The sequence below is a fragment of the Penicillium longicatenatum genome (genome assembly GCF_028827895.1).
Source record: "Penicillium longicatenatum strain IBT 33135 chromosome Unknown contig_3_segment0_segment0, whole genome shotgun sequence".
Classification (NCBI taxonomy): Eukaryota; Fungi; Ascomycota; class Eurotiomycetes; order Eurotiales; family Aspergillaceae; genus Penicillium; species Penicillium longicatenatum.
Genome location: NW_026643121.1, coordinates 574,871 through 599,999, shown reverse-complemented (window position 1 = coordinate 599,999; position 25,129 = coordinate 574,871). Strand labels below are relative to the sequence as shown.

The 25,129-nt window shown below is 49.0% G+C and overlaps 11 protein-coding genes across 11 annotated transcripts; 7 read left to right on the top strand and 4 right to left on the bottom strand.

Moving 5' to 3' along the window:
- Window positions 1-192: 192 nt before the first annotated feature.
- rps1 (40S ribosomal protein eS1) lies at window positions 193-1,489 on the bottom strand. Its single transcript, XM_057116011.1, has 5 exons — window positions 1,363-1,489; window positions 1,213-1,297; window positions 1,122-1,147; window positions 520-1,021; window positions 193-459 (listed from the first exon to the last, which is right to left on the bottom strand). The coding sequence occupies exons 1-5, from the start codon at window positions 1,374-1,376 to the stop codon at window positions 316-318; spliced, it is 771 nt and encodes a 256-aa protein (XP_056971894.1). The 5' UTR covers window positions 1,377-1,489; the 3' UTR covers window positions 193-315.
- A 615-nt stretch (window positions 1,490-2,104) lies between these two features.
- On the top strand, window positions 2,105-2,626 carry N7484_005591 (transcription elongation factor 1 family protein; the record flags this gene model as incomplete). Its single annotated transcript, XM_057116010.1, has 4 exons — window positions 2,105-2,107; window positions 2,168-2,209; window positions 2,262-2,400; window positions 2,454-2,626. 4 exons carry the CDS (start codon window positions 2,105-2,107, stop codon window positions 2,624-2,626), a joined length of 357 nt encoding a protein of 118 aa, XP_056971893.1.
- Window positions 2,627-2,949: 323 nt separating this feature from the next.
- Window positions 2,950-3,865, bottom strand: N7484_005590 (uracil phosphoribosyltransferase; the record flags this gene model as incomplete). Its single annotated transcript, XM_057116009.1, has 4 exons — window positions 2,950-3,001; window positions 3,055-3,226; window positions 3,287-3,645; window positions 3,711-3,865. The coding sequence occupies 4 exons, from the start codon at window positions 3,863-3,865 to the stop codon at window positions 2,950-2,952; spliced, it is 738 nt and encodes a 245-aa protein (XP_056971892.1).
- A 462-nt stretch (window positions 3,866-4,327) lies between these two features.
- N7484_005589 (WAPL family protein) lies at window positions 4,328-6,888 on the top strand (the record flags this gene model as incomplete). Its single annotated transcript, XM_057116008.1, has 2 exons — window positions 4,328-6,550; window positions 6,613-6,888. The coding sequence occupies 2 exons, from the start codon at window positions 4,328-4,330 to the stop codon at window positions 6,886-6,888; spliced, it is 2,499 nt and encodes an 832-aa protein (XP_056971891.1).
- A 472-nt stretch (window positions 6,889-7,360) lies between these two features.
- rhbA (Rheb family small GTPase rhbA) lies at window positions 7,361-8,125 on the top strand (the record flags this gene model as incomplete). Its single annotated transcript, XM_057116007.1, has 4 exons — window positions 7,361-7,415; window positions 7,483-7,622; window positions 7,687-7,815; window positions 7,886-8,125. 4 exons carry the CDS (start codon window positions 7,361-7,363, stop codon window positions 8,123-8,125), a joined length of 564 nt encoding a protein of 187 aa, XP_056971890.1.
- Window positions 8,126-8,867: 742 nt separating this feature from the next.
- Window positions 8,868-10,653, top strand: N7484_005587 (serine--tRNA ligase SES1; the record flags this gene model as incomplete). Its single annotated transcript, XM_057116006.1, has 7 exons — window positions 8,868-9,000; window positions 9,052-9,122; window positions 9,188-9,328; window positions 9,414-9,835; window positions 9,900-9,990; window positions 10,067-10,435; window positions 10,489-10,653. The coding sequence occupies 7 exons, from the start codon at window positions 8,868-8,870 to the stop codon at window positions 10,651-10,653; spliced, it is 1,392 nt and encodes a 463-aa protein (XP_056971889.1).
- Window positions 10,654-11,175: 522 nt separating this feature from the next.
- N7484_005586 (D-3-phosphoglycerate dehydrogenase) lies at window positions 11,176-12,958 on the top strand (the record flags this gene model as incomplete). Its single annotated transcript, XM_057116005.1, has 7 exons — window positions 11,176-11,471; window positions 11,548-11,855; window positions 11,912-12,501; window positions 12,564-12,606; window positions 12,681-12,739; window positions 12,793-12,874; window positions 12,930-12,958. 7 exons carry the CDS (start codon window positions 11,176-11,178, stop codon window positions 12,956-12,958), a joined length of 1,407 nt encoding a protein of 468 aa, XP_056971888.1.
- Window positions 12,959-13,478: 520 nt separating this feature from the next.
- Window positions 13,479-15,432, bottom strand: N7484_005585 (CDC2/CDK family serine/threonine-protein kinase; the record flags this gene model as incomplete). The annotated part of the gene is made up of 8 exons (XM_057116004.1): window positions 13,479-14,130; window positions 14,219-14,413; window positions 14,465-14,678; window positions 14,739-14,769; window positions 14,821-14,975; window positions 15,040-15,136; window positions 15,195-15,276; window positions 15,326-15,432. Coding segments are annotated over 8 exons (1,533 nt in total), but the record flags the coding sequence as incomplete, so codon positions are not given.
- Window positions 15,433-16,081: 649 nt separating this feature from the next.
- Window positions 16,082-16,303, top strand: N7484_005584 (uncharacterized protein; the record flags this gene model as incomplete). Its single annotated transcript, XM_057116003.1, has 2 exons — window positions 16,082-16,177; window positions 16,238-16,303. 2 exons carry the CDS (start codon window positions 16,082-16,084, stop codon window positions 16,301-16,303), a joined length of 162 nt encoding a protein of 53 aa, XP_056971886.1.
- A 265-nt stretch (window positions 16,304-16,568) lies between these two features.
- Window positions 16,569-21,719, bottom strand: N7484_005583 (uncharacterized protein; the record flags this gene model as incomplete). The annotated part of the gene is made up of 21 exons (XM_057116002.1): window positions 16,569-16,855; window positions 16,931-17,079; window positions 17,138-17,288; window positions 17,338-17,383; window positions 17,452-17,575; window positions 17,635-17,867; window positions 17,935-18,069; window positions 18,124-18,206; window positions 18,262-18,594; window positions 18,651-18,804; window positions 18,864-19,176; window positions 19,243-19,350; window positions 19,408-19,553; window positions 19,602-19,951; window positions 20,008-20,139; window positions 20,208-20,274; window positions 20,331-20,465; window positions 20,519-20,860; window positions 20,924-21,475; window positions 21,532-21,571; window positions 21,628-21,719. The coding sequence occupies 21 exons, from the start codon at window positions 21,717-21,719 to the stop codon at window positions 16,569-16,571; spliced, it is 3,972 nt and encodes a 1,323-aa protein (XP_056971885.1).
- Window positions 21,720-22,966: 1,247 nt separating this feature from the next.
- Window positions 22,967-24,480, top strand: nap1 (histone chaperone NAP1; the record flags this gene model as incomplete). The annotated part of the gene is made up of 5 exons (XM_057116001.1): window positions 22,967-23,024; window positions 23,093-23,172; window positions 23,238-23,948; window positions 24,017-24,363; window positions 24,430-24,480. Exons 1-5 carry the CDS (start codon window positions 22,978-22,980, stop codon window positions 24,478-24,480), a joined length of 1,236 nt encoding a protein of 411 aa, XP_056971884.1. The 5' UTR covers window positions 22,967-22,977.
- Window positions 24,481-25,129: the final 649 nt, after the last annotated feature.

The window sequence follows — 25,129 nt, the reverse complement described above, 5'->3', positions numbered from 1 at the left end:
AGTTAGACAATGCACTAATTCAAAGTCAAGAATCACCGAAGTACGTGACATCCTTTTTCGCTCTTGCCCAAAACGGATGAGCAGCGAAAAATCGAACATAAAAAGCTACCCAACGGGCAACGAAGTGCAATTAGTCTAAGAGAAATGAACTACTCGTTACACCATCTCTACAGAATACGTTGCAAAACCCTGGGCTCCACAACAGCGATGTGTATTTGCCATACATGTCATGAACTTTTTTGTTATCCTATTGATCGGGAGACAATAATTGCCATGATTGACCAGTATTTCACATCACTTCAAATTGAAAAACCCTTAAACAGTCTGAAGGACCTGCTCCTTGAACTCGCGCTCCACCTTCTGGCCCTTGTCATCAGTTGCGGACTCGCCGTGGAGAGCCAGGAGGGCACCCAGGTCGAACTTGGGCGACTTGAGCAGCTTAACCTTGCGAATGTGAACCTAGAGAAGACTTGTCAGATAACAGAACCAGCCGGCTATGATAATGGAAAGGAAACATACATTCTGCAGGGGGTAGATGCCCTGGGTGGACTTCTCGATCTCACGACCAATGACCTCAGGAATGAGCTTGTGGGTGAGCTGAGACAAAGTGCAGCTGGAAGCCTCACGCTGCATAATCTCGGTCATCTTCTTGCGGATGGCACGAATTTGAGACGAGCGAGCGTAGGTGGTCTTCTTGATCTGGTTGGGGCGTCTCTTGGTGAAGGCGATGGCGAACAAACGGATAAGGTAGTCGTCAGTGGTCTTCACGGTGACGTTGGCCTCAATCAGAGACTGCCACTTGCGAACGAGGGAGCGCAGCTTGTCGGTGGTGAAGTCCAGACCGTGGAAGTTGGTCAGGCAGTTCTTGCCCTGGATCTCGTCCACACGGAGCTTGACCTTGCGGAAAGCGTGGTCCTCATCGTTCTGCAGGTCAGCGAGGGAGACCTCGAAGATACGGCCCTTAAGGGAGTCGTTGGCGTTCTTCAGACCGCTAGTACGGTTGACCAGAGTCTTGCCGACACTTTTCAATTCCGTTAGTACACAAATTTCAGGCCCGAGTTACCAAGGAGGAATGGGGAAAATGAAAATGGTGGGTGGGAAAGGGAGGGGGAGGATCCTACTCGCGGGTCTGGAAGGTCGAGGGGGCCTGACAGCGAAAGCGTTAGTTGATCCAGTACTCTTAAAGTTGCTTTCGGTTTTCAGGAAACTCACCTTCACGGAGTACTCATCCTTGCGCGTGAAGGGGTCGACGGTCCGCTTCTTGATACCCTTCTTACCCTTGGAAAGGCGCTTGTTCCTGGTGACGAGGTGCGTTAATTGAAAAGATTCGATGAGACTAAGCGAGAGTGTAGCAAGACTTACTTGCCAACAGCCATGATTGCGAGTCGGGTCTATCTGTGTGTTGTTAAAAGACAGACAAAGGTATCGCACCACGGCGCTCGGAAGGTTTCGAGATTCTCGCTGCACGGGTCGACGGGAGGGTTGAAATCGAAAACCCACAGAAAACTCGGCTAAGCGAGCCCACCGGGCCCTATCTGTGGCTGACTCAGCCACAGTCCCAGTCTCATGTGACACACAGACAAATTTGTTTCGCTACCGAATTGTGATTGGTGGGCTTCCATACGCTATGGAATGACTGGATTTCATGATATCATGAATCTCATCCTCAAACATCAGGATGGTCGCAAATCCCAAGATAGATCCCATACTCCTGTTTACTTTGATTTCTATGTCTTATAGGCCATACATGTTTCAGATCCTACTCATCCTCCACATAGCAATGATCCTATTAAAATCACTGATCCTATGCAGTTCAAAATCAAAAGTCCCCAGTAGCAGTAGCAGATTCAGAGGTATCAAGCAAAGTGTCAGTGGTTTGTTTTCTTGATCAAGGGATACGATCTAGGACATAGTCGGTTGAAGGCCATGGTGTTTGCTCCTCTTACTGTGAGTGGGCGGTTACTAAGATCCTCTTTTTTGCCCAAGAAGCTCCCGCTCCACTTCAGTTGTTGCGACTCTCATTCTCCGCACGAAGTCCACTATCATTAGCTGAACTTCGCCTTCTTACCTCTCCAAACTCTTTATCTCAAAGTCATCGTAGAGCATGGTAATTTCACATCATCCCTTGTTTGTCACCATTTCTACAATATTAATCGGCTCCTAATAGGGCAAGCGCAAGTCTTCCTCTAAACCCCAAGGGCCCCGAAAGGTAAGCAGATACTGGATCCGGACCACGCCAGGGAGCTGACTGGTATATAAAGCGGGAACCCCTTTCAACCACTTTCGCCTGTCTTTTTTGCAACCACGAGAACTCGGTCATCGTCAAGCTAGACAAGAAACTCGGTCTCGGCGATCTGTCCTGCAAAGTTTGTGGCCAGAAGTTCCAGACTGGCATCAATTGTGCGTCATTCCCTGGTCGCATCACCTGTGACTCTTTTCTGATTGTCCAATAGATCTTTCCGCCGCCGTCGATGTCTATTCGGACTGGGTGGACGCGTGTGACGCGGTTGCCAAGGACACCGCGAACCAGTATGACGGGGCAGTCAGCTCACAGGTAACAAGTCGCAAAACCGGCCCTTCAGCAGATGTGGTACCTGGAGATGGCTTCGAGGAAGATGACTATTGATTCTGTTGTTACGGGGCGAACTGGCGCAAGGGAAACGGTATCAATTTCGATGATCTCATCTATATACACTTCGGCGCATCCACAAATTCATCTTTGCTTTATTCTCAGAACATACTCTTCATTCTCCGGTGCATTACCTAGGCGAACTCAGATTACGAGTCCGACCCGTTCGGAGCTTGATACGAAGAGACCCCCTTTTTTGTTGGGGATTGATGCATCGAAGCCACCCCGGGTGTTGATACTTGCGCTACTGAGAATTTACAGATAGACCGCAAATAGCCTCAAAGCTTGGACTAAGTAAGTTGTTATTGGCGAAGATCGCACTACAATGTGTAGTATCGATCACCAAAATCTCCCAGCCCAGGGATGATATACCTGCAACCAATTAGTTATGGCCGAAGAGCCCGGAAAAGAAGGGAGCCTCATACTTTTTATCATCAAGTCCTTGATCAATGAAAGATGTGACAACCCGAAGCTTGGGGAATCTCTCCGCGAATTCCGCAACTCCAGAAGGGCTTGCGATCAGATTGAGAAATAGAATCCGGTGCTCAGGGACGCCTTTCTGCTTCAGCACCTCTACGGCCAATGTTGCAGATCCTCCTATGAAGTATCAGTATGGTTGCGAAAGCCGCGGGTAGTCAATGTGACATTGGCACCTACCAGTTGCAAACATTGGATCCAGGAGCAGGACCCATCGATCCGCAATATCGACTGGCAATTTTTCATAGAAGAGCTTCGGCATGCAGGTCTCCTCATCCCTCTGGATTAAAATTTTGCCAATACGAACGGATCGGCAGCAATCTCGCAACCCTTGTTCCATGGCCTCTCCAGCTCTCATGATCGACACACCACAGATCTTCCCCTCGAACTTGACTCCCAAGTAGGCCCGCCCGACGGGGGTGGTGACCGACTGTTCCACTACAGGCAGGTGGTTCAGCCCCTCTTCCACTAGCAGCCGGATGATGCGGTTGGAGTAGAAAATAAAATCTGCTCGGGCGGTCCGTTTGTCGCGAATCATCCTACGAATTGGTTAGATGTCTCGATACATCTTGCAGTAAGCATCGAGAAGAGATAATATTCTCACGTAAGTAAAGCGATCAATTGGGGTGTTTGGGACAGCACATGGACGTTTTCGTAGGAGACTTCCTTGGAGACGGTTGCTGTGGGCTTCTCACCGTCTGGCTGATAGACAGGGCCAACGCCTTGGGCGGGCGATGGAACAGGGTCTTTGCTAGCCATTAGAGAAGATATGCGAGTATATATTGAAGCAGGGAGAGAGAGAAAGATCAAAAAAAGCAAAAGTCGGAGGACACACGACCTTGAGCAAGTGATAGAAAGTGGGGAGAGGGGATTTTCTCTTATCGTAGCTATCGGTCTAAGAATGACCTGCCCTCCGCACTCATCCTTATCGGTCCCGCTGAATAAGCCTCGGGACTCGCAGGACTTTGTCGCGCATATCTGGGAAGTTCTCCCATTTAACGGCCTTGCTGTCATCATCATCTATCCTTTCGGACTGCTCCTCCCTTGAAGAAGAAAAAACGAGACTCGATCCAGCCGTCTGCGGCATGCCTCCTTCGCTCGCAGACGCCCTCCAGCCCTGGATCAACCTGCGGAGCCTTTGAACCAGTCTCCACGAGTCCTCTTGTGCCTTTCTTATTTGACGCGCATGCTAGCCATTTGAAGCTATCGCAATTAGCAAGAATGGAATCACTCCCCCGAAGTCGGCGACTGGTGACCTATCGCTCTAGCGCTCATAATGAATCGCAATCCAAGTCCGTACTCTCTCGTACGTCAACTACCAAACATACACCAACTAGATCGCGCCATTCACGCCAATCAAATCATCGCATTTTAAACAGCGAACAGAAAGAGGGAAAGCCCCAGGGGTTGTCCGAGGCTTCGGATGAGAAGATTTATGATCTACCATCCTCAGACGAAGAAGATCAGCAGCAATATAAGCCGAGGCGAAAAAGACGGCGGCATGGCTCGAATGGGCATACAGCCACCTTACGACAGGATATTGTCGGCCCAGGAAAACCTATAATGGTTGAGAAGGATGTCAAACCTGGCAGTATTCCCACCGAGAAATTGAATACAGCAGCCCCCCAGATTATATCCGCCTCACCGCAGAGGAGAAAAGGCGCAACTAATCATCAAGCGGGCATCAAGCAATTGGGAGACGACGAGCTAGGGAACTTCAAACTCCAGACACCTAAGTCTACCGAATATTTGGACAATATCGGAATGCCTGGTACCTCCGCACGCGAGAATGAGCGACCCAAAAGTTCCGAGACACAGAAACGTGTCACTCGAAACGCGCAAACTAGCTTCAATTCTCCTGGATCTCCAAAGTCTATCATACCAGTTGTGGGAAATTGTACTCCTGGCCGTCGGAGACTAATCGACTCGCTGGGTACTAGGGAACGTTCAGCGGAGGGGTCACCATCAGATACGCTGGTTGATAGCCAAATATCTTCTCCCTTAGCTCCTCCTACGCCAAATCGACAACCCGACCTTGTACTATCAAGAACGCCGGTCGAGAGCCAATGTGATAGCCATGGTCGGGACCCTTCTGTTGCACCCTCTCCCCTTTTACGTGGCTCAAAGGTTACATATGCCCGCCAACGCTCATTTTTAGATGACCTTGCTTTGGAAACTGGGTCCTCGAGCGTAAATCTTGCAGCTGGTGTGGAGCAGAATGACTCGCTAGTCGAACGTGACCACATGAATCCCAATACTGAGTCTCGGGCTCGTCTTTTCACTATTGAGGAACCTGACAATGATGATGGGACAGTTCGGAGCATCCATGAACTTCGTCAAGCTGGTGGAAATGCTCGTTACCGCGGCGCGATCGAGTCCATCTTCGAAGATATTGAAGATACCCACATTTCCACATCGGGTCGGTGCAGTGCATTAGTGCAACTCTGCAGCAAGTTACTAGATACAAAGCTTGCAAGTCAATTCCTGGAGTGCAGTTTTGATAAGAGACTGGTGGATCTGTTTTGCAGGGATCTGGACCTGATTTCTTCTTCACTTGCCCTCTGTGCCTATAAACTTTGTGCCATAGGCAGACCTCTTCCCTATATTCTCGCCAAGACTGCTTTGCCCAAGCTTTTGGATATATCGCTTCCTTTGTTAAGCATTCAAGAGGGCCTGTTCGCGATGACACGTGCCCCGCACCTGAGAATAGCCAAGGCTACTCAACTGTCCATTCAACACATCCTCCCACAGCTCCAGTCGATTCTGCTTCCCGATGATTATGTGGCCAAGTTATCCCCTTGCCTCTTAATACTGCAATGCCTGGGGATGACTGTTGCGGCAGTTCAGGGCAAAGGCGAGAATTCCAGCGGTCTTCCTGTGCCCTTTTTGAAGCGATTGGTAAATCTCATGCTATCTACCAACTCTCATCATGAGAAGGGTTCAACCACCATTGGGCCAGACGCCTCCCAGAATTTGATCTTGGCCTTGTCTATCCTGGAGGCACATACGACAACTGGAGGGCCTCTTTCGGAGGACCATCGTGAGGTTCTGAGTTCCATTTCAAGTTTGTATGGTTTGCTTTCAGCGACAGGCGACAGTCCAGTGAATATGACCAGCCAGAGCATTCAAAGTCTCTATATTCGAGTGATCTTGAATGTGACCAACAGCCACCCTAGCCTTTGCGATGACTTCGCAACACCGGAGATGATAGACGAATTGGCCACAATCGCAATCAGCAACTTTGCCGACTTGGCCAAGGAGCCCCACGCTCAGGAAAACACCACTTCTCTAGATACGGTCATTCTGGCACTGGGGGCTCTGATTAACCTAACTGAACAAAGCGAAACCTCGCGAATCATTTTCCTCACCTCACGCAGCTCAGGTCCGTCCCTTCTCGACCAATTGTTACATATGTTTTTGGTTCATGTCGATTCCACTTCAGAAGTATGAAACCACCACATGCATCTTTTTTCATCTTACCTGGCTGCTAATCTATTGATATCTAGGCACATTCTGTCCCGGCTGTTCATCATAACGTTGCGGTGGGATATTTGGCGGTCCTCCTCCTGGCCCTGTGTCTCAATTCCAGTGCTCGTGCCGACATAACGAATTCATTGCATTCTAGGGACTTATCGGTTATTATGTCGACGGTTGAGGAATTCATGCAGTATCACCGCAAGATCGAGCAGGAACTTCAACCCGTCCACGTACAAGGTGATCCAAATGGATTCCATGTTCGACTGCTGGACCTCGTGGGTCGAATCCAAGACACCATTGAATGATATTGTTGTTATTTCAATTGACTATCTAAGTCTGCTGTGGCATCTTTGTACGTTATGATTATGGTGATGGCGACGGTGGCTTTTTTCTTTTTTTCGTCTTACCCTCCGGTATCCTGAAGATAGGATGCGGACATAAGAGTCTTGGTGAGGTTTAATTAATGATTGATACCCTTTTTCTCTAAATCCTCCCATCGCTTGATATCAAGTATTCGTATTAGTAGTGTGCAGAACTCCATCCCATATAAATTACCTATCGGAATGCTATGATTATCTCACGTGCGGCCCCAGATCGGGTATCTAATCGCCTGTTTGCAGCATTTGCACCCCGAGCTCCCCCGATTGCTTCAACCTGTGGATTTGCCACTCGAACCGCGAGCTCCCATCGATCGCCAAATCGTTCTGAGACCTCTCACTCGGCTTCCACATATCACTATATCCAATTCTTCTCTTTTACTCCAAGACATTCTTCATTATGCCCGCTGCACCGAAGCAGAGAAAGATTGCTATTGTTGGCAGTCGTTCCGTGGGTATGAGCCTTGATCAGCATCGCTATTCTAGGGAACTTGTCTGGTGTACTGACACTGGCTGCCTCAGGAAAATCCTCCCTTACGGTCCGCTTTGTTGAGCATCACTTCGTGGAAAGTTATTACCCCACAATTGAGAATACCTTCAGCCGAATCATCAAATACAATGGCCAGGACTATGCCACCGAAATCGTAGACACGGCTGGACAGGTATGCCTCTGCTCTCTTGGATACAGAGGAAAGGGTTTCTTAATAGCTGACCTCTTTTGTATAGGATGAATACAGCATTTTGAACTCCAAGCATTTCATCGGCATCCATGGGTATATCATTGCATACTCGGTGACATCGCGCCAGTCTTTTGAGATGGTAAAAACTATACGCGACAAGATCTTGAATCATCTGGTAATGACCCCCTTCAAGGCTATTTATTTTCAGAGATGGATGTCTAATTTGCTATCGTGTGGAACAATAGGGGGCAGACGAAGTGCCTCTGGTGGTGGTAGGCAATAAGAGTGATCTGAAGCCGGAACAACGACAAGTCTCATTGGATGAGGGCCGCAAATTGGCGGAAGAAGTCAACTGCGCATTCACCGAGGCCAGTGCCTTCCTTGACTTCAATGTTGACAACGCATTTGAATTGATGATTGGGGAGATCGAGAAATCTCAGAACCCGTCCCAACCTACCGGGGGCAACAAGTGTGCCTTGATGTGATCTGAGATTGATTCACGTTATGGCATCTATCCCCCCTGGTATGTTAGGTCCCTTTGCTTACAAGGGAGGATGAAGCAGACGAGGTTATGAGGGATTGGAGCTCCTGGACCTGCTGCGCAAGTACTCAACTGTCTTCATCCTTCCCTTTTCTCACCACTATACGCCGAATGCTTTTAACCTCCCACCAATCACGTTTAATACTGCGAGGCCAATCTGGAGCTAACATTGTTTAGGAGCTCCCTCTTGTGGAGCCATCCCACGAACATTTGACTATTCGCTCTCCTACGCCTTTCTCTCCCTGTGTTATTGTTGTGTTTTTATTCTTCTCTCCTTGTTATGATCATTCTGGATCGGTGGAATCTTGGGGCTTGGGTTGTTTTGAATCATGGGTTTCTTTTATTGCGTTTCAGGGCTAGGGAAACATGTATTTGACATCTGCATAGAGTAATGAAATGCCGGGCCCCAGTCGGGCCCATCGACACATGAAAGGATTCTTACCCCGTGAGGAGAAGGGGAGTTCGATCAAGTAGTATGTAGAGGAATCCCTAGGGTCAGATGTCGGTTATTTCAAAACTTAGTATCGTTTCTGTCCATCTTTATGATGAGGACTTGGAAAGGCACGAACGGATTGATCATGTTTGGATTAAGTAATCAATCCCCCGCTGTGCGCGCGCCTTTTTTCCCATTTTACCCCTCCACCAGTCCCAGTGACTCACGTTTTGATTTTGCCCCCTTACTAACCATGTTGGACCTCAATGATTTTGTCGCCGAGCGCGGTGGTGACCCCAATAAGATCAAGGAGAGCCAGCGCAGACGCCATGCCCCAGAGGAGACTGTGGACGAAGTGATCGCACTGTACGAGGAGGCCCGCCAAGGTATGTCTGTGGGCCGATCGACCTGGGAAGCAGCTTCTAATTTATGATTAGCCCGGTATGCGGTTACACAAATTGGCTCCGAGCTCAATGCTCTCATGAAGCAGATCGGCATGAAGAAGAAGGTACCCCTTATCCCACACCTTCCCCCCACCTCAAGGACGAATAGCTCATAAGTTGGATGGGATAGAACAAGGAAGATGCGAGCGACCTGATCAGCCAGAAGACCGAAGTCGACATGAGAAAAAAGCAGGCCGAGGATGCAGCTCTTGCAAAGGAAATGGAGCGGGACCGTAAGATTCGAACAATTGGAAACTATGTTCACGACTCAGTGCCCTTGAGTAACAATGAGGCAAGAACCCATTCCTGTAAAATAGCCAAATGGGAGGTGAACTAATGCCGATGTTGGACCATAGGATGACAACCAGGTCATCAAGACTTGGACCCCTCCAGATGCCGTTATGCAGCGGCCCGATTGTCTCTCCCACCACGAGGTTCTGACTCGCCTGAACGGATATGACCCTGAGCGTGGTGTCAAGATTGTTGGCCACCGAGGATATTGTTTGACTGGCTACGGTCTCTTCCTGAACCTAGCCCTTGTCAACTATGGCCTGGAGTTTCTCTTCAAGAAGGGTTACCAGCCCAACCAGCCTCCGCAATTCATGCTCAAGGAGCTTATGGCTAAGACCGCGCAACTGGAGCAGTTCGATGAGGAATTGTACAAGGTGACCGAGGGCGAGGACAAGTCCACCGATAAGTATCTCATTGCTACCTCTGAGCAACCGCTCTCTGCACTTCATAGCAGCGAGTGGTTGCAGGAGAGTGACTTGCCCATCAAGTACGAGAGCCATCTCCATTGCTATCACCGCCTTGTCTTACGAGTGCTGATATGATTTTTCCAGGTACGCTGGCTACAGTACCTGCTACCGCAAAGAAGCTGGTGCCCATGGTAAAGATGCATGGGGCATTTTCCGTGTTCACCAGTTTGAGAAGGTGAGTTGACCCATTCTATTGTGTCCACTATGCAGAACCTATGTTTTCCTTGTCCGGAGACTTATGTATTCTATAGATCGAACAATTCGTGTTGACCAAGCCGGAGGACTCATGGCAAGCGTTTGAGGACATGATGGCCACCTCGGAGGAGTTCTACCAGTCTCTGGGACTCCCATACCAAGTCATGGCTATTGTGTCGGGTGCACTAAACAACGCGGCAGCTAAGAAGTACGACTTGGAGGCTTGGTTCCCCTTCCAGCAGGAGTACAAGGAACTCGTCTCCTGCTCCAACTGTCTCGACTACCAGTCCCGTGATCTAGAGATCCGCTTTGGTGTCAAGAAGGCTACCGATCTGAAGAAGACCTACGTCCACGCGCTGAATGCTACCTTGTGTGCCACCGAGCGGACACTTTGCTGCGTTCTCGAGAACTACCAGCGGGAAGATGTATGTGCTTCCTCTTCTCTTGGGGCTTTAATCATTGCTAACTCTTTCCGTAGGGTATCGAGGTTCCCGAAGTTCTGCGGAAATACATCCCTGGAAACCCCGAGTTCCTTCCATACGTCAAGGAACTTCCCAAGGATACGACGTCACAGAAAGTCAAGGCCAAGCAAGCCAAAGGAACTGACGAGGCGGCCAAAAAGATGCAGGATCTCAAAGTCTAGGGAATTGAAAAGAAAGATTGACCCATGCATGTAGTTACATGAGCCTAATTATGTAGTCCAAACGTATGCGGAAAACCGATTTTGAAAGTGGATCTGATCCAATGGAAGCTGCAGTTGATTGGATAAGATCGAAACGACGGGAAGAAAAGAAAAAAGCCCCGCGATGTGCCCCTCATCAATCACGCCTTAATGAGTCCAATGAGTCACGCATCTTTAGATTTTTCTCTATGCCTTGTAGCAGTATAGAAGCATGTACATGTACCTGGGTAGGAGAGACGATGAGTCAATTCTTCACCGAATATGATATCCTCCGTGTTTATCTTCCCTTTTCAATTTTTAATTTTTAATTTTTAATTTTTAATTTTTAATTTTTAATTTTTTTCTCATAGTTTAAACCTTTGATCGCATCCGATTCCGGAGACTCGGGCTTATATAAGGTGACCTAATTGCCATTCCATCATTTCATTCATTGCTCGACACTTAGACTCGTTTCTTTCCCCCCCTTATTTCCCTACCTACACCATGACATCTGCCAGAGATATCCGCCCTCGCCAGGACGACCTGGCCGCCCAGGCTCAATACCTGGCCACCTCGCCCTCCGCTTCCTTCCACTCTCCCTCCAGCCATGGCTCGGCGCTCACCCGAACAATCCCGGTGCTGAATGCGAAACATTTGAAGCCTTTTGCGACACAAGACATCAAGGTTTTGCTCCTAGAGAACGTGAACGTGGCCGGCCGTGAAATTTTACAACAGCAGGGCTACCAGGTGGAATTCCTCAAGTCTTCCCTTCCAGAGGACCAGCTCATTGAGAAGATTCGGTAAGGTACCTCGATTTTCTCTCTTACCAATGGGGAGGTAGTCACTGGCTTGGGAAGCTGACTGGGAGGAAAATAGGGACGTACACGTCATCGGTATCCGCTCGAAGACCAAGCTCACCGAGCGCGTCCTGAAAGAGGCCAAGAATCTGATTGTGATCGGCTGCTTCTGTATCGGAACTAATCAGGTGGACCTGCAATATGCGGCTGCTCAAGGTATCGCTGTCTTCAATTCACCGTTCAGCAACTCCCGTAGTGTCGCGGAGCTGGTGATCGGTGAGATCATTGCCCTTGCGCGACAGCTGGGTGACCGTTCCAACGAGATGCACAATGGAACTTGGAACAAAGTGAGCAACAAGTGCTGGGAGATCCGGGGCAAGACATTGGGTAGGTTTGGGACATGTACAGTATGCAGGAGTCAACCACTCACGGAATTTTCTTAGGTATCATTGGTTACGGTCACATCGGTGCCCAATTGTCTGTCCTTGCCGAGGCCATGGGTATGTCGGTCATCTTTTACGATGTGGTTAACCTGATGTCTCTCGGTACGGCTCGCCAGGTCGAAACTTTGGACCAACTGATGGCCGAGGCCGATTTCATCACCTGCCATGTGCCCGAACTTCCTGAGACTAAGGGAATGATTGGCAAGGCGCAATTTGAGAAGATGAAAACTGGCAGCTACCTGATCAATGCCAGCCGTGGAACTGTTGTTGATATCCCCGCCCTCATTGATGCTATGCGCAGTGGCCGAGTTGCCGGTGCCGCACTGGATGTGTACCCGAATGAGCCTGCCGGGAACGGCGACTACTTCAACAATGAATTGAACGAATGGGGAACCGATCTGCGTTCCCTGAAGAACCTGATCCTGACTCCCCACATTGGAGGAAGCACCGAGGAGGCTCAGAGTGCCATTGGTGTGGAGGTGGCTCAGGCGCTGACCCGATACGTCAACGAGGGCACCACCCTAGGTGCTGTCAACCTGCCTGAAGTCACTCTCCGTTCCCTGACAATGGATGAGCCAAACCACGCTCGGGTGAGTTTCATCAATGCTAACGAGGGAATATGGAAGTCAAATTGACCTTTCGTCTTCTGCAGGTCATCTATATCCACAAGAACATTCCTGGTGTGCTGCGAAAAGGTAAGGAACTCTCCTTCTGAAGAGCCTCCATCTTCTCCCCTCGCACAACTTTTCTAACGTAAATGTTCAATTAGTCAACGAAGTCATTGGTGACCACAATGTCGACAAGCAAATGACCGATAGCAGGGGCGATGTAAGTCTTGCTTCCGGTGTAATCATTTGATACAAGTGATTAACTATAAACAGGTTGCCTATCTGATGGCTGATATCAGCAACGTGAGTGCTGCTGTGATCAAGGACTTGTATGAGAGACTTGAAACTCTCAACTGTAAGGCAATCCCATCCCTCCCTCTTGTTACACACATCTGACTCAATGGTCCTAGCCCGAATCATGACCCGAATTCTATACTAAACATGGAGCTCGTGATTCTCCACTGTAATCAACTTAACATGTTATGAACCTGGGTTCATCCCATTTGAAAAAAGATTTCACCGGGACCCTCAACGAGGTCTCACCCGCGCGACTGTATCGATTGACTTGGTCATCCTTCATAGAGGACATTTCGAACCAGTTAGATCAAGTAGCGAGATGGGAAAGCATAAAAGCAAATTGACGGTTTACGCAGACAATGTCCATTTGAGTACTTCCAACCCAAGTTCAATGTAAAGCTACTTGCTTTGTCTCTGTATATTTAGACTCCTCGATAAACAGAACTTATTGGAAAACGGGAAGACCTTCCCGAAGCACGTGAAGCACCTTAAGGTAATTCTATATAAATGTGTGGTTTATGGATATCCATAGTTTATTTCAATTAATATCTGATATTTGCCTGCTAGGGAGTTTTCTCAAGGCCTATTTATGGAGAATGATACATCTGTTGCGGGCATTATGCCGGCTAAATTAATATGGAGATGTCGATGATGCACAGCCACTACCCTGGTCCTCGAAAACCGGGACTCCGACTTCTTCTTCGAGCTGGTTCACGGCGATAGTCACGCCGGTTCCCCCCACGCCAATCTGCATTTGGGGGTGGATTTTCGGGGGCATGTCCATAATTTGGGACATAAGAGTCAATACTGCTGGAGAACCTACCACCTGGACGGCCTTGAGGGAAACGATCCCGTCGTGAGTCGTCGGTCCATCCAGCTTGCGCACCGTCCCACTGTTGGTGAGAAGACACGGGAGGTCGTGGTGGTAGCCCACCGTCTCGTTGAGAGGAAGGGAATGGACCACGTCGATTGGAGTTTCCTGACATCCCAGGTGGCCCGTTAGGTCGACCACCTCGGGCAGCCCCTGGGATTCTACTTCGAGAATCTGGTCGAGAACCGGGACCGGTCCAGGCTCCGTTGGAAGAGGCATCACCAGCGCTACCCCCGGGAGCTGGGGGTATGGGCGCCCGTTGGCCGCGGAACTTCTTTCGATCCAGCTCATGGGAATCCTGGAAGTGGGGGATCTCCCCCGGGCGCGCAGGAAGTGGCGGAGTGGTGAAATAAGGATGTTTCAATGCATCCATGGCGTTGACACGTTTTCGCCAATCAAGCTTCAGAAGCTCAGTGAGTAGCGAGACCGCGGCAGGGTGTTGACTATTACGTTGTTAGTTCATGCCAATATGCCCAATGGCCGCGTTTTGAGAGGGGGCAGAGGGGGGGGGGAGGCGCAGGATTTTCCTACTCTTTAAAGACGTCGGCAAGGTTCCCACGCTTGAAACCGAAGTTTTTGACCCCTTCGCAGCCCGGCAGAGAACTCCACCCAGGCATGTTCTCGTCATTTGGTGTCCCCACAAGACTGAAGATGAGTTGCGCTTGATTAAGATCGCTATTGCCCGAAAGAATGGGCTTTCCCTTGAACATCTCACCGAAAACACACCTATAGAGCATATCAGAACCCAGCCACCAAGAACCATGGGCTCTAACTTACCCCACACCCCACATGTCAACGGCCGTCGTGTACTTCCGGAGCGAGAGTAGCAACTCCGGTGGACGATACCATCGGGTCACAACCAGAGCTGTGTATTCTCGTTTTGCTTCGCCTCCGCCCTTTCCAGGCTGCGGAGGAGGTTCATCGAAGGGCCGTGCAAGCCCAAAGTCGGCAATCTGGAGGATTCCACCATTACTGATGAGAAGATTGGCAGCTATTTTGTTGATGAGTTTTGATTGAAATTGTAAATATGGGTAGACCGATAAGAACGTACCTTTCATGTCACGGTGCAAAATACGGCTCTGCTATATGCGTCAGAAAGGTAGCTCCCTGAACCAGCTTAGAACAAGTCATACCGCATGCAGGTAACGAAGACCTTCAAGAAGCTGCATCAAATAGCATTTGATCTGAGGCTCGGTAAATTGGACTGATGGGTTCTCCAGGAGCCCAGAAAGATCATGCTCCATATATGGGGTGACCATGTACATGCTGGGCTTCTTTCGTCCCTCGCCTGGAGTATGTGTCAACATGCAATCTGCGATAAAGATCCAAAGCCACCAAAGGCCACGTCTTACCCTTGCTTCGCTCTACCGCCATCTCCTTGAGCTGCAAGACATTTGGATGAGAAAGCACCTTCAGAATCTTGATCTCTCGAATTGCGGTGATCGGGAACTTTGCAGAATAGGTTAGCTGGGAGGTGTAACGACGGCAATTTTGCAGTCAAACATACACCCTCTTTCTCATGGTGCATGAGAATCTTCTTCAAGGCCAGAACCGAATTGTCTTTCTTGGACCTTGCTTTGTACACTTCACTGATCCAACAATTAGTCCTAAGCCCCCACCCGACCAAAGAAAACTAACCCGAAAGTCCCTTCTCCAAGCTTTCCGATAAATTCGAAATCTCGAATGTTAGAGCAACCAGGGAACCGGGGCTGGCCGTTGCTATCCTTTTCGAGGGATGACATAGATGCTGGTCCGTTACTGTACGGAATGCTTCCTTCACTTTGATGGAGGAATGATTTAATTGGCAAACTGTAAATCCTGACCACTTAGGTTCAAGTCAGGTATGCTGCTGAGTTGATTTTCGGTGCTCGCGGGGAATCTTAGTCGGGTATCATGGGTTCATTCAACTAGGGCGATAACAGCGTTTAGTTGAATTTTGTGGGAGAATTCCGAGTCGAGGGGCACCGATGGTTTTTGGAGGGTAAGCGGAATCATAGTAGCATTCACTGATCAGAGTTAAAAAAAGTAAAAGGGACCAGATGTGAACTTTCGCATTGCCAGGGCCATTCAAGGGTCTCTCGAGCGGAAAGAAGACCGAAGTGAATGTGAGGATAGCAGGGAGAACAGTCAAGCCTTCAGATTCCCAGATCTTGCCGTCGAATAAAGAAATAAGACCGGGGTCCCGGTTTCTCAAGTTGAGCAGTAGAAGAAACCTTGGACGTTGAGGACGAAAGAACGCCGTCACTGGTCACGTGATTTGGAGACTTCCACTTCCTCGAATTCCCGCTTCCGACGAACTCTCCGTCCTCTGCAAAGCTCATCGTCCTGCACATATAACTAGGTGACTTGGATTCAACCACCCGAAATCGACGTCCGCTGACTCAATCTACAGCCATGGCAGGCAACTCCCACCACCCGGTCCACGTTCACGCGGCCCGGCCGTTATACCGCTTCACTGCCACTGCCTTAGGTGCCAGCATGTGGTTCTTCGTATGATTCCCTGTCCCGATGTCCTTCTATGTGAGCCAATGCTAATGAGATGCGACGCAGCTTATGTACCGTGCTAAGAAGGACGGTCCGGCGCTGCTGGGTTGGAAGCATCCTTGGGATCACTAGACGGAGAGGCTCGGGCTGTCTCATAACCACGAACCATGCTCAATTGAACTGGAGCAGGCTTGCGCACCGTTTGATACCTTGACTTTCATTTTCATTTTTTTGATTCACTGGGAGAGAAAGAAGCTTCCAGGGGTTTTGGATGGTTGATATGTACCATACCGTTCTTATTAGGTGACAATGCGATGCACCATATGACCCTCTATCTACTGCGCCTCCTCTCTATACATAAATACAGTCACCACCACCTCAATCCCCTTCAATGTATTCACAAGCCCATCCCTTCCAAAAGGACCTTGTACTGGCGACGTTTCTTGCGATAATTGGGCTGTAGCCGAGTCCGGGCATGGCCAATGAAGCGCGCTAATTGTGGGAACACGGTTACTTCGGCGAACCAGGACAATGCAAACATCCCAAGTGCCAGCGCCAAAATACAGCCTCGATAGGTATCCGACATCATGGTCAACTCGAGCACGCTCGTGACCCATTCTGATGGTCGGAAGAGCATATAGACTGCGATTAGCAGATCGATAATGATTGTGCAAAGATATGGAGCTTTCGTAACAAAAGTGATTAGCGGCAGCTCTTGTGTTTTTTTTTTCTCTACGAGTCAGGGAGGCTGACGCTTACCGTTTAATGTCATCGGTTGCCGGAAAGGCGGCCCGACACTTAGAACAATACTAGTCAGAATGTATTGAAAGCAAGAGAATAGGAACAGTGCCGTGTTTTCTGAGTTCACGATGTTGCTCTTCTCCAAATTCAGCTGTGGAGGGAGGAACCTGTTTCTAACAGTCAGCGATTTCTTCAGGTCGCAGTTCAAAAAAGAAAACAGTATACCAAGGCTGGGTCTGGACAGTCTGGAAGATTACCAGCTGGGCGAGAACCACCATAATGATCTGGCCCAGGAGAGGAGTCAACACCTTTCGTGACACGAGGTCTGCTGTGGGCCGCTTGCGAGAGAGCGTTGGATAAGGACCCGTCCAACCCACTAATTGTTCATCAGTCAATCGTCCCGGATGAGATAAAACATCACTCACTGAAAATAGCAATCGGCATGATCAAAGCAAGATCAATGAACAGAAACTTATTGTTCGGTCAGCCACTTCCCTGCGTGTGTCTTCATGTGTAGAAGCTGGGGTTTTTTTGCTCACCTGGAAGTCACCAAGGTTGGAACCGGACGTATAAAGAAAGCTGACGGAGGAAAATTGGATGGCTGAGTAAAGGCTCATGAATTTAAAGCAGCAGAAGCTCGTCACCAAAGCAGCGCGGCCCTCACTATCGAGATTCTGTGAGCTGAGGCCGCATTGTTGAGGCTGTGAAGTAATTATCCTTACCGAATCAATGTGGGCACACACGATATCTCGAAAAGCCTGCTGGTGAAAGGGGCAGCAACAGAAGCCTCGGCATCAGACAGGGAAATTCCTACGTCGGCGGCTTTCAGAGCGCCGCAGTCATTCGCTCCGTCTCCGCAAAAGCCACAACAGTAGTCGATTGATTGGAGCTTTTCCACCAGTTCATGCTTCTCATCTGGTGACATTCGAGCAAAAACTTTTCCAATGACCAGAATCTAAGCAGGGGAGTTAGACAGAAGATAGCCTTGTTGTAATATTGAACAGAAGAATGGAAGTCCTTACTCGGTTCAATACATCCTCGTTCCCGTAATCAACCATCCACCGGAATACATCACCAGTCACTGCAACGCAGTAATGCCGATCATGAAGTATATTTCCTGGGATTGATAAATCCTCTTCTGTTGAGTTTTGGAGGGGCTATACGATAGGTCAACAACTGAAATGACGGCAATTGTGTCCGATTTTCCATACTAGAAGCGTTCTTGAGTCCAACCTGAGATCAGGATTGTCCACACTTTCCCATATTAGGGATGTCTTGGTGATAAGACCGGGTTCTTGGTCGGTCAGCGCAGTTCGAATTTCTCGAGGGGGGGATAGTGCAGTACAGACCTTCAATGAAATGTGGGATGAAACAATGCTCGCCTGGATCGATCATCTCACACTCCTTGGCAACACTCACTGCAGTCAAAATGTTATCACCAGTACACATGACGTTACGAATACCGGCTTGGTTCAACTCTGAGATCACACGAGAAGTGCTAGGCTTCAGCTTATTTTCAAAAACAATGAAGCCCAAAAACTCAAGGCTATCCTCGGCCTCAGTCCGGCTTAGTTTCTGGGCTTTCATCCAGCTCAACTTTCGTTCGTATTTGGTTGCACAGGCAATAACTCGGTACCCCTTGTGGGTATAATGGTTCAGAAATTCGTCATAGTCGGATGGGACTGTCCATGAGGTAAGTAAATCAGCCAGAGACTGTGCCATATGGTGAAGGACTAACGGGTTTCGGGCACACATATATCCCTGATGCTTTCGGGGGCACCCTTCACAAAGAAGCTGACACCATTATCGCCAAATTGTCGAACGAGAACACTTGCGCGGCGGAGTTGAGACACAAATTCGAAGTTCCGTAGGACACCCAGTTCGACGGGAAGCTGCGATGAAGCATAATGATAAGTGGCTATTTTGAACACAAGGCCGCTTCACTGCTTACATTTGGTCCATTCCGTTGGCTTTCGCCGGTGTGGGTCTCTGGTGGCCTTGCAACAGATGGAGTGATGGTATCAAACTTGAGGCTTGTTGGCTCGGATGCATGGCCGCCACCCTCTTCATACGACCAACCCGTGAACTGAAACATTTTGACATCAAGGGGATCTCCTAGTAGCTCACCATCCACAACCCTTAGGGAGTGGCATGTTGCCATGGTGTATATTATCTTTCGCTGCTTCTCCAGGTCGTAGGGTGAGTTCGCAGCTGACGATGGCAGTAGTAGACCGGAAGAAGTTTCGGACAGCAGCTCAGAAAACCTTGTATCCATCAGAAATGTTCTAGTCGATAGGCGCTTTGTGTTCGAATGACCATTGAGTACCAACCTTTGATTATTGCTAACAGCCCGTGCCCCGAGAACATCTAAACCGTCTTCTGTGAGGGTTCCCGTTTTATCAAAGCAGACAACATCTAGCTTGCCTCCAACGTTGACTCTAGGGTTTTCAGGGTATCAGCGGGAGAGTCGCATGCCACATGAAATTGCAACTCACTTCTGGGGACTAATGCAGAAAATGCTTTGCTTCTTGAGGCGGGATAGTGCAAAATTTGTTCCAATGCTAAGGGTTGCCGGGAGGGCCGGAGGAACGACAATTGTAATCAAATCAAGGGCGCGGACAATAATGAGATGCCAAGAAAGCTGCTAATTATTAGCAATTAAACACATATCCCGGCGAGATTGACCTACCCCCAGTCTCACGAAATTGATGAACGAAGCCACAAAGCCGCAGAGCGCAACCATTGCCATGACGGCAATGTATCGAAATGAGTCTCGGTAGAATTTGAAGCCCGAGGGTTTTGGAAATAGCATTGAGCGGACTAGTGCACCCTTTGTGGTCGAAAATCCGGTTCTAGCGACCATAGCCAGGGCAACAGCTTCATCGTCATGTGCATTCTGAGGTCGTCTGGCCCGAATGACTTTGGTCCCACTAAATAGAAAGTGCTTGGCAACATTAGGGTGTATCGATGGGGCACTGAGGTCAAGATGCTTGAGAGCATCATCGATGAAGGGCGTCTTAGATACAGGTACCGATTCACCTAATGTGTGTTAGAATGTCGCCCAGTCCAGTCAGACGGAGTTCATGAACGCATACCAGTGAGCATGCTCTCATTAACAATGCAATCACCCGATAAGAGAATCGAATCACAGGGTACCTGGTTCAATGAGGGGTCAGAGAACTCGAACACATCCCCGGGTACTAGATCTTGTGAAGAAACCGATCGCCCTGGTGATCAAGAGGGTCAGCAGCCTTTTTATTAAGACTAGGTAGATAATTTGATTGTGTGGGCTTACAGAATCCGTTTCTGAGGACGCGCACGTCACACTCGAATAGAGATATCTCTCTCAGCCGACTCATTGACTACCTGGAGATCAGTATCTCTGCAGCTTGGATTTTACTGGGTCTCAAAGGCCTACCGATTTAGTTTCTAGCACAGTGGTGGCAATGCTGAAGGCGGAGATGAGAAAGATGCAAACCGCATAGTAGTAGTATTCATCCATGGACCAAAGGATGAGACTCGCCACTTGGAATATGTAAAAAGGGTGAAAAGCCTATTTCAAGTAAGAGAAAGGTAAAGGTGAAGGTCTTATGGAAGGAAACTTACCTCATCGAGAAGCAATTGCGGCACAGTCTTTTGCTGGATATCAATGACATTTTGTCCGAAAATCTGTTCTCTGCTATCTCGCTCGTCGGCATCCAATCCTCCACGCATGGCCTTTGCGTTGATCCACGCTGGATCTCTCCAGCCATTGATCAAGGAAAACCTATCTTCGACGGGGTGGTAGAAGAACCGCAGGTATCTGTAATCGAGAAACCGTAGAGACTCAATGGTTGGGTCGCGGTCTTCGTCATAAACTTGACCAGATGAGTCAACAAAAATAGTGGATAATGGACGTCCATAGGACTGGCTGCCAGCTTCATGAATGGTGAAATGATTCCATTGGTCCTAACGATATGTTAGTAGACTTGATCGGAGCTGATAATAGAGTTCCATTGGTAGTGTTCTTACCTCGATAGCAATCAACTGACATTTACCCAACGGGGCTGCTTTCCCAATCAATCTTATACGCCATCGTGGGAGCCAGTGCAAGAGAAGGTATGCGAAGCCGCCGGTCAAGATGCACAGAGTGATATAAAGAATATATCCTCCTACACTGGTGGAGAACCCCGCGAAGACCACCGTCAGGTCTTCTGATGCAATATACACCTTCTGGTTGAGTCTGCTCCCAGATCTTCTATCCCGTCCATAGGAGCTCGCAGAGATGTATCGTGATAGCAGAGGTTGCTCCACCGAGTCCCGCGATTGTGAATGTCTCTTGGAAATGAAAGAACCTCGGCTGGACTCAACATCAGCTTCAGTCAGTGCATCTGCCGATGCTTCTTCAAATCCGGAGCTCATATCCCCCAAATCTTCCTCCACCGCTTCCTCGTTCGACCATTCTGCAAAATCTTCCCCGTCCTGGAAGTAAGTGAAACTGACCGTCGATCCCGTTCGGTTACGACGATGTGAAAATGATACGACACTCGAGGGAATACTTTCTGAGATGGGACCATCGAAAACCTGTTTGACCGTCAATACTGTACAGTATGCGGGAAAAAGTAATCGCATCAACATACCTCATGCCGAGCCATCTCTACATCCGACACCACGCTCACACTATATCGATTAGCGACCTCTTGACGGGGATTGTGGCATTGGGGGCGCTTCGTTACCTGCTCCGGAGAGAGTCCCGCCGAAGACTTGGCCGGGGCATGGAGAGGTCCATGGGACCAGTCCCCGGCGGAGATGGTGGTCGGCTACCCATCGCGCTATGATGGGTGGCTTTTGGGGATTGACGTTCAATGATCGAAAGCTCGCCCGGATAAGCTTTTTGACACGGCAATGGAATACTACAATGCCACTGATTTGGACAGGTGCATCACTATGCAGTAGTCGGGTACTTGAAAATCACGAAGGTACCGGATAGAAGAAGAATCGCGGGGAGCTCGTGTGCCAGTGACTCGGGCGGTGTCCCCGAAAGTCAGTGCTACTCCGTTATCACCATGTGACCTTGATAAGCTGGCGAATGGCCTCAGGCGTGATATAAGCAAACCATCCAACCATCCCTGTTTAGGCAGGAGGGGCAGGGGGGGGGGGGGGGGTTATCAACGTAAATGGATGGGTTTCTATATATGCTTCCTGGTTGGTATATTTTAAGTTACGGGTGAGCATATTGTTTGCTTAAAAAATCCAAATGACCAATCCTCGCTCTACTGTATGAGTCAGCTACCCCGGGAAGGGAGATCTATGACAACACCTTAAGATTATATATATATGCATGGATATATATACATCTAATTCTTGGCAAGTGAGATTAGAATATAAAGAGAGGATCGGTCTAGAACAATGAGCATGATCTTCAATTAATGCCCCTATCAACATTTAGATCGGGCCTAATAGTTATATACTGTGTTTCTAAAATTAACAACCTGGATGGCGAAATGGGTCGCGGCCACCAGTCGGACTTGGTTCCAAAAGGGAACTCTGAATGGTTTAGTCACGATCTACATTGAAGATCTGGGTCTACACTATGCTGTAGTATTCTGTAAATTTGTATGTTATCCTAGGATCTTATGTCGCATTTTTGTTAATTTCCATGTCGACAGATACAGGTCTATATCTGTGATAGAAAGGTACAGATTTTTTTCCGGAGGGAGGGGGGTTTCGGTCCACCAGGATGTCGGTAGATATATGTACATTGGCATAGAGAGAGAGATGTACAAAAATCTATTATGAGCCAATCTCAAAGATGTACTCCATATGTGAGAGAAAGAGGAAAAAAAAAATACCCCCAAGGTCAGAGGAAAAGAGCGAGAGGGGAAGTTGTTGGGAGCAGTTTTTCAACCAGAACCGCGTCCCGCCAAGCCCCTCCGGCCACCGGCGCTAAGGATCCCACCATCCAGACTCTCACTCCTCCCCCAAAACTCACGACCCATATCAATTTTCTTCCCTCCTTTTCTGATCTTCAACTCATCTGCTATCCCCTCCCCCTTTCAGACTTTCTCTTTTTCCCCTTTCTCATCATGTCTGAGCCTATCAGGAATAAGAAGGCCGACTTCCCGGTCGCCCCGTAAGGATTTTTCCCCTTCCCTGACCGCTTATCGAGCAAAAACACTGACGCCGTGAAAAAATATACAGGACCCCGCAAAACACCCCAGCCAACAATGCTCCCATCTCCTCGCACGCCCAACAGCCCGGTGTCTCCAGCATCAAGGAAGGTAAGAAGTTTTTTGCTCCTTACGTGTCGTTAACCCCGGGTTCTAAAACGAGTTCGTGCTTTTAGAAACCCTAGACAATGCGACAGCCGCATCCCTTTTCGCCCGCAACCCCGCCCTGGTATCGATGATCCAGGGCAAGCTGGGCCAGCTCGTTGGTCGCTCATCCGGCTACATCGAGTCTCTTCCCCCAGTCGTCCGCCGCCGCGTCGCTGGCTTGAAGGGTGTCCAGAAGGAGCACTCCAAGCTGGAGGCACAGTTCCAGGAAGAGGTCCTGGAACTCGAGAAGAAGTACTTCGCTAAGTTCACGCCGCTGTACGAGCGTCGGGCCACAATTATTAACGGAGGCGTGGAGCCCACCGAGGCCGAGGTTGAGGCTGGCAAGGAAGACGAAGAGGAGGACGAGGAGAACAATGACGCAGAGGAGAAGAAGGAGGCCGAGGGTGAGGCTATGGCCGGTATTCCCGAGTTCTGGCTGTCGGCTATGAAGAACCAGATTTCCCTTGCGGAAATGATCACTGAGCGGGATGAGGAGGCCCTCAAACAACTCACCGACATTCGCATGGAGTACCTCGACCAACCCGGATTCCGTTTGATCTTCGAGTTCGCAGAGAATGAGTTCTTCACCAACAAGACCATCTCTAAGACTTACTACTACAAGGATGAGAGTGGATATGGTGGTGACTTCATCTACGACCACGCCGAGGGCTCCAAGATTGACTGGAAGGCGGAGAAGGATCTCACCTTGCGTCTCGAGAGCAAGAAGCAGCGAAACAAGAGTAAGTGGAAACCTCTCATTCTCATTTTCCCTATCAGCGTCATGATCAAGGCTAACGTACATATCTAGACACCAAGCAGACCCGCGTCGTCAAGATCAGCGTGCCTACCGAGTCCTTCTTCAACTTCTTCTCCCCCCCGCAACCCCCGACCGACGACGATGAGTCCGTTGCCAGTGATATCGAAGAGCGCCTGGAGCTGGATTATCAACTGGGTGAGGATATCAAGGAGAAGTTGATTCCCCGTGCAATCGACTGGTTCACCGGTGAGGCGCTTCAGTTCGAGGAGCTTGGTGACGACATGGACCCCGATGAGTTCGACGATGAGGATGACGAGGATGATGAGGATGAGGAAGATGAGGATGATGAGGACGAGCGGGGATCGGACCGTGATGTGGAGGACGACTCAGACGAAGAGGTATTTCTTTCCTTGATTGCCCCTCTCCCCCCTTCCCATTCGTAGCCACCGCTAACCTTCTTCCAGGATGGTACTTCTAAGCCCAAGAAGGAGGCCGCCGAGTGCAAGCAAAACTAGAAAGAGAACAAAAGAGAAAACAAAAAGTGTGGTCCACTGGCCAGCACACGGCTCACTCGATATGCTTCATGGAATTCGTCGTTGATTTTCTTGCTATGTTTCCATTTTTTTCTTTATCTTTACCCTCATCACTGATGTCTTTGTCTCCCTCTGCACTGCGTGAACTTTTGTCTCTACCTAATATCTTCCAATGAATCGACATAATCAGTGTAATATTATTTACTCGCCCTTCCACTAGGGAACGTGGAGGAGAGGCGTGTATTTTTCTGGGGGTTTAGGTGAGATGGCCTACAGATAGAACCTGAACCTAGAATGGCTTGATTTGTTTTACCTTCTATCATTCGTGTATCTAGATATCATAGACATGATAGACATGTTGAGATATGATATTGGAATGTAGTGACCCGAAAGATGGGCGGTGACAGTTGTTGTGGGGGCTGTGGCGCGGCACCCCCAACTTAGTCCCGAAGCTCGCGCTCCTTCAGGGGTTCTCTCTCGCTAAAACAGGTGTCACTAAACAACTTCTTCCTTTCCATCCCCTCACATTCTACCACTTCCTTTTCTTCCTTTCTTTCGGATCATGAGTCGATGAGGGGTCACCGTGAGACCCCTTGTCTTTGGACTATTTGTGATTGATCTACCCTTTCTT

Bases quoted from the DNA above. Each gene is read 5' to 3' on its own strand.
- rps1 (XM_057116011.1), bottom strand. The intron at 1,022-1,121 runs GTAGGATCCTCC...GGAATTGAAAAG, and splicing joins TCGACCTTCCAGACCCGCGA to TGTCGGCAAGACTCTGGTCA. The intron at 460-519 runs GTATGTTTCCTT...AGTCTTCTCTAG, and splicing joins GCATCTACCCCCTGCAGAAT to GTTCACATTCGCAAGGTTAA.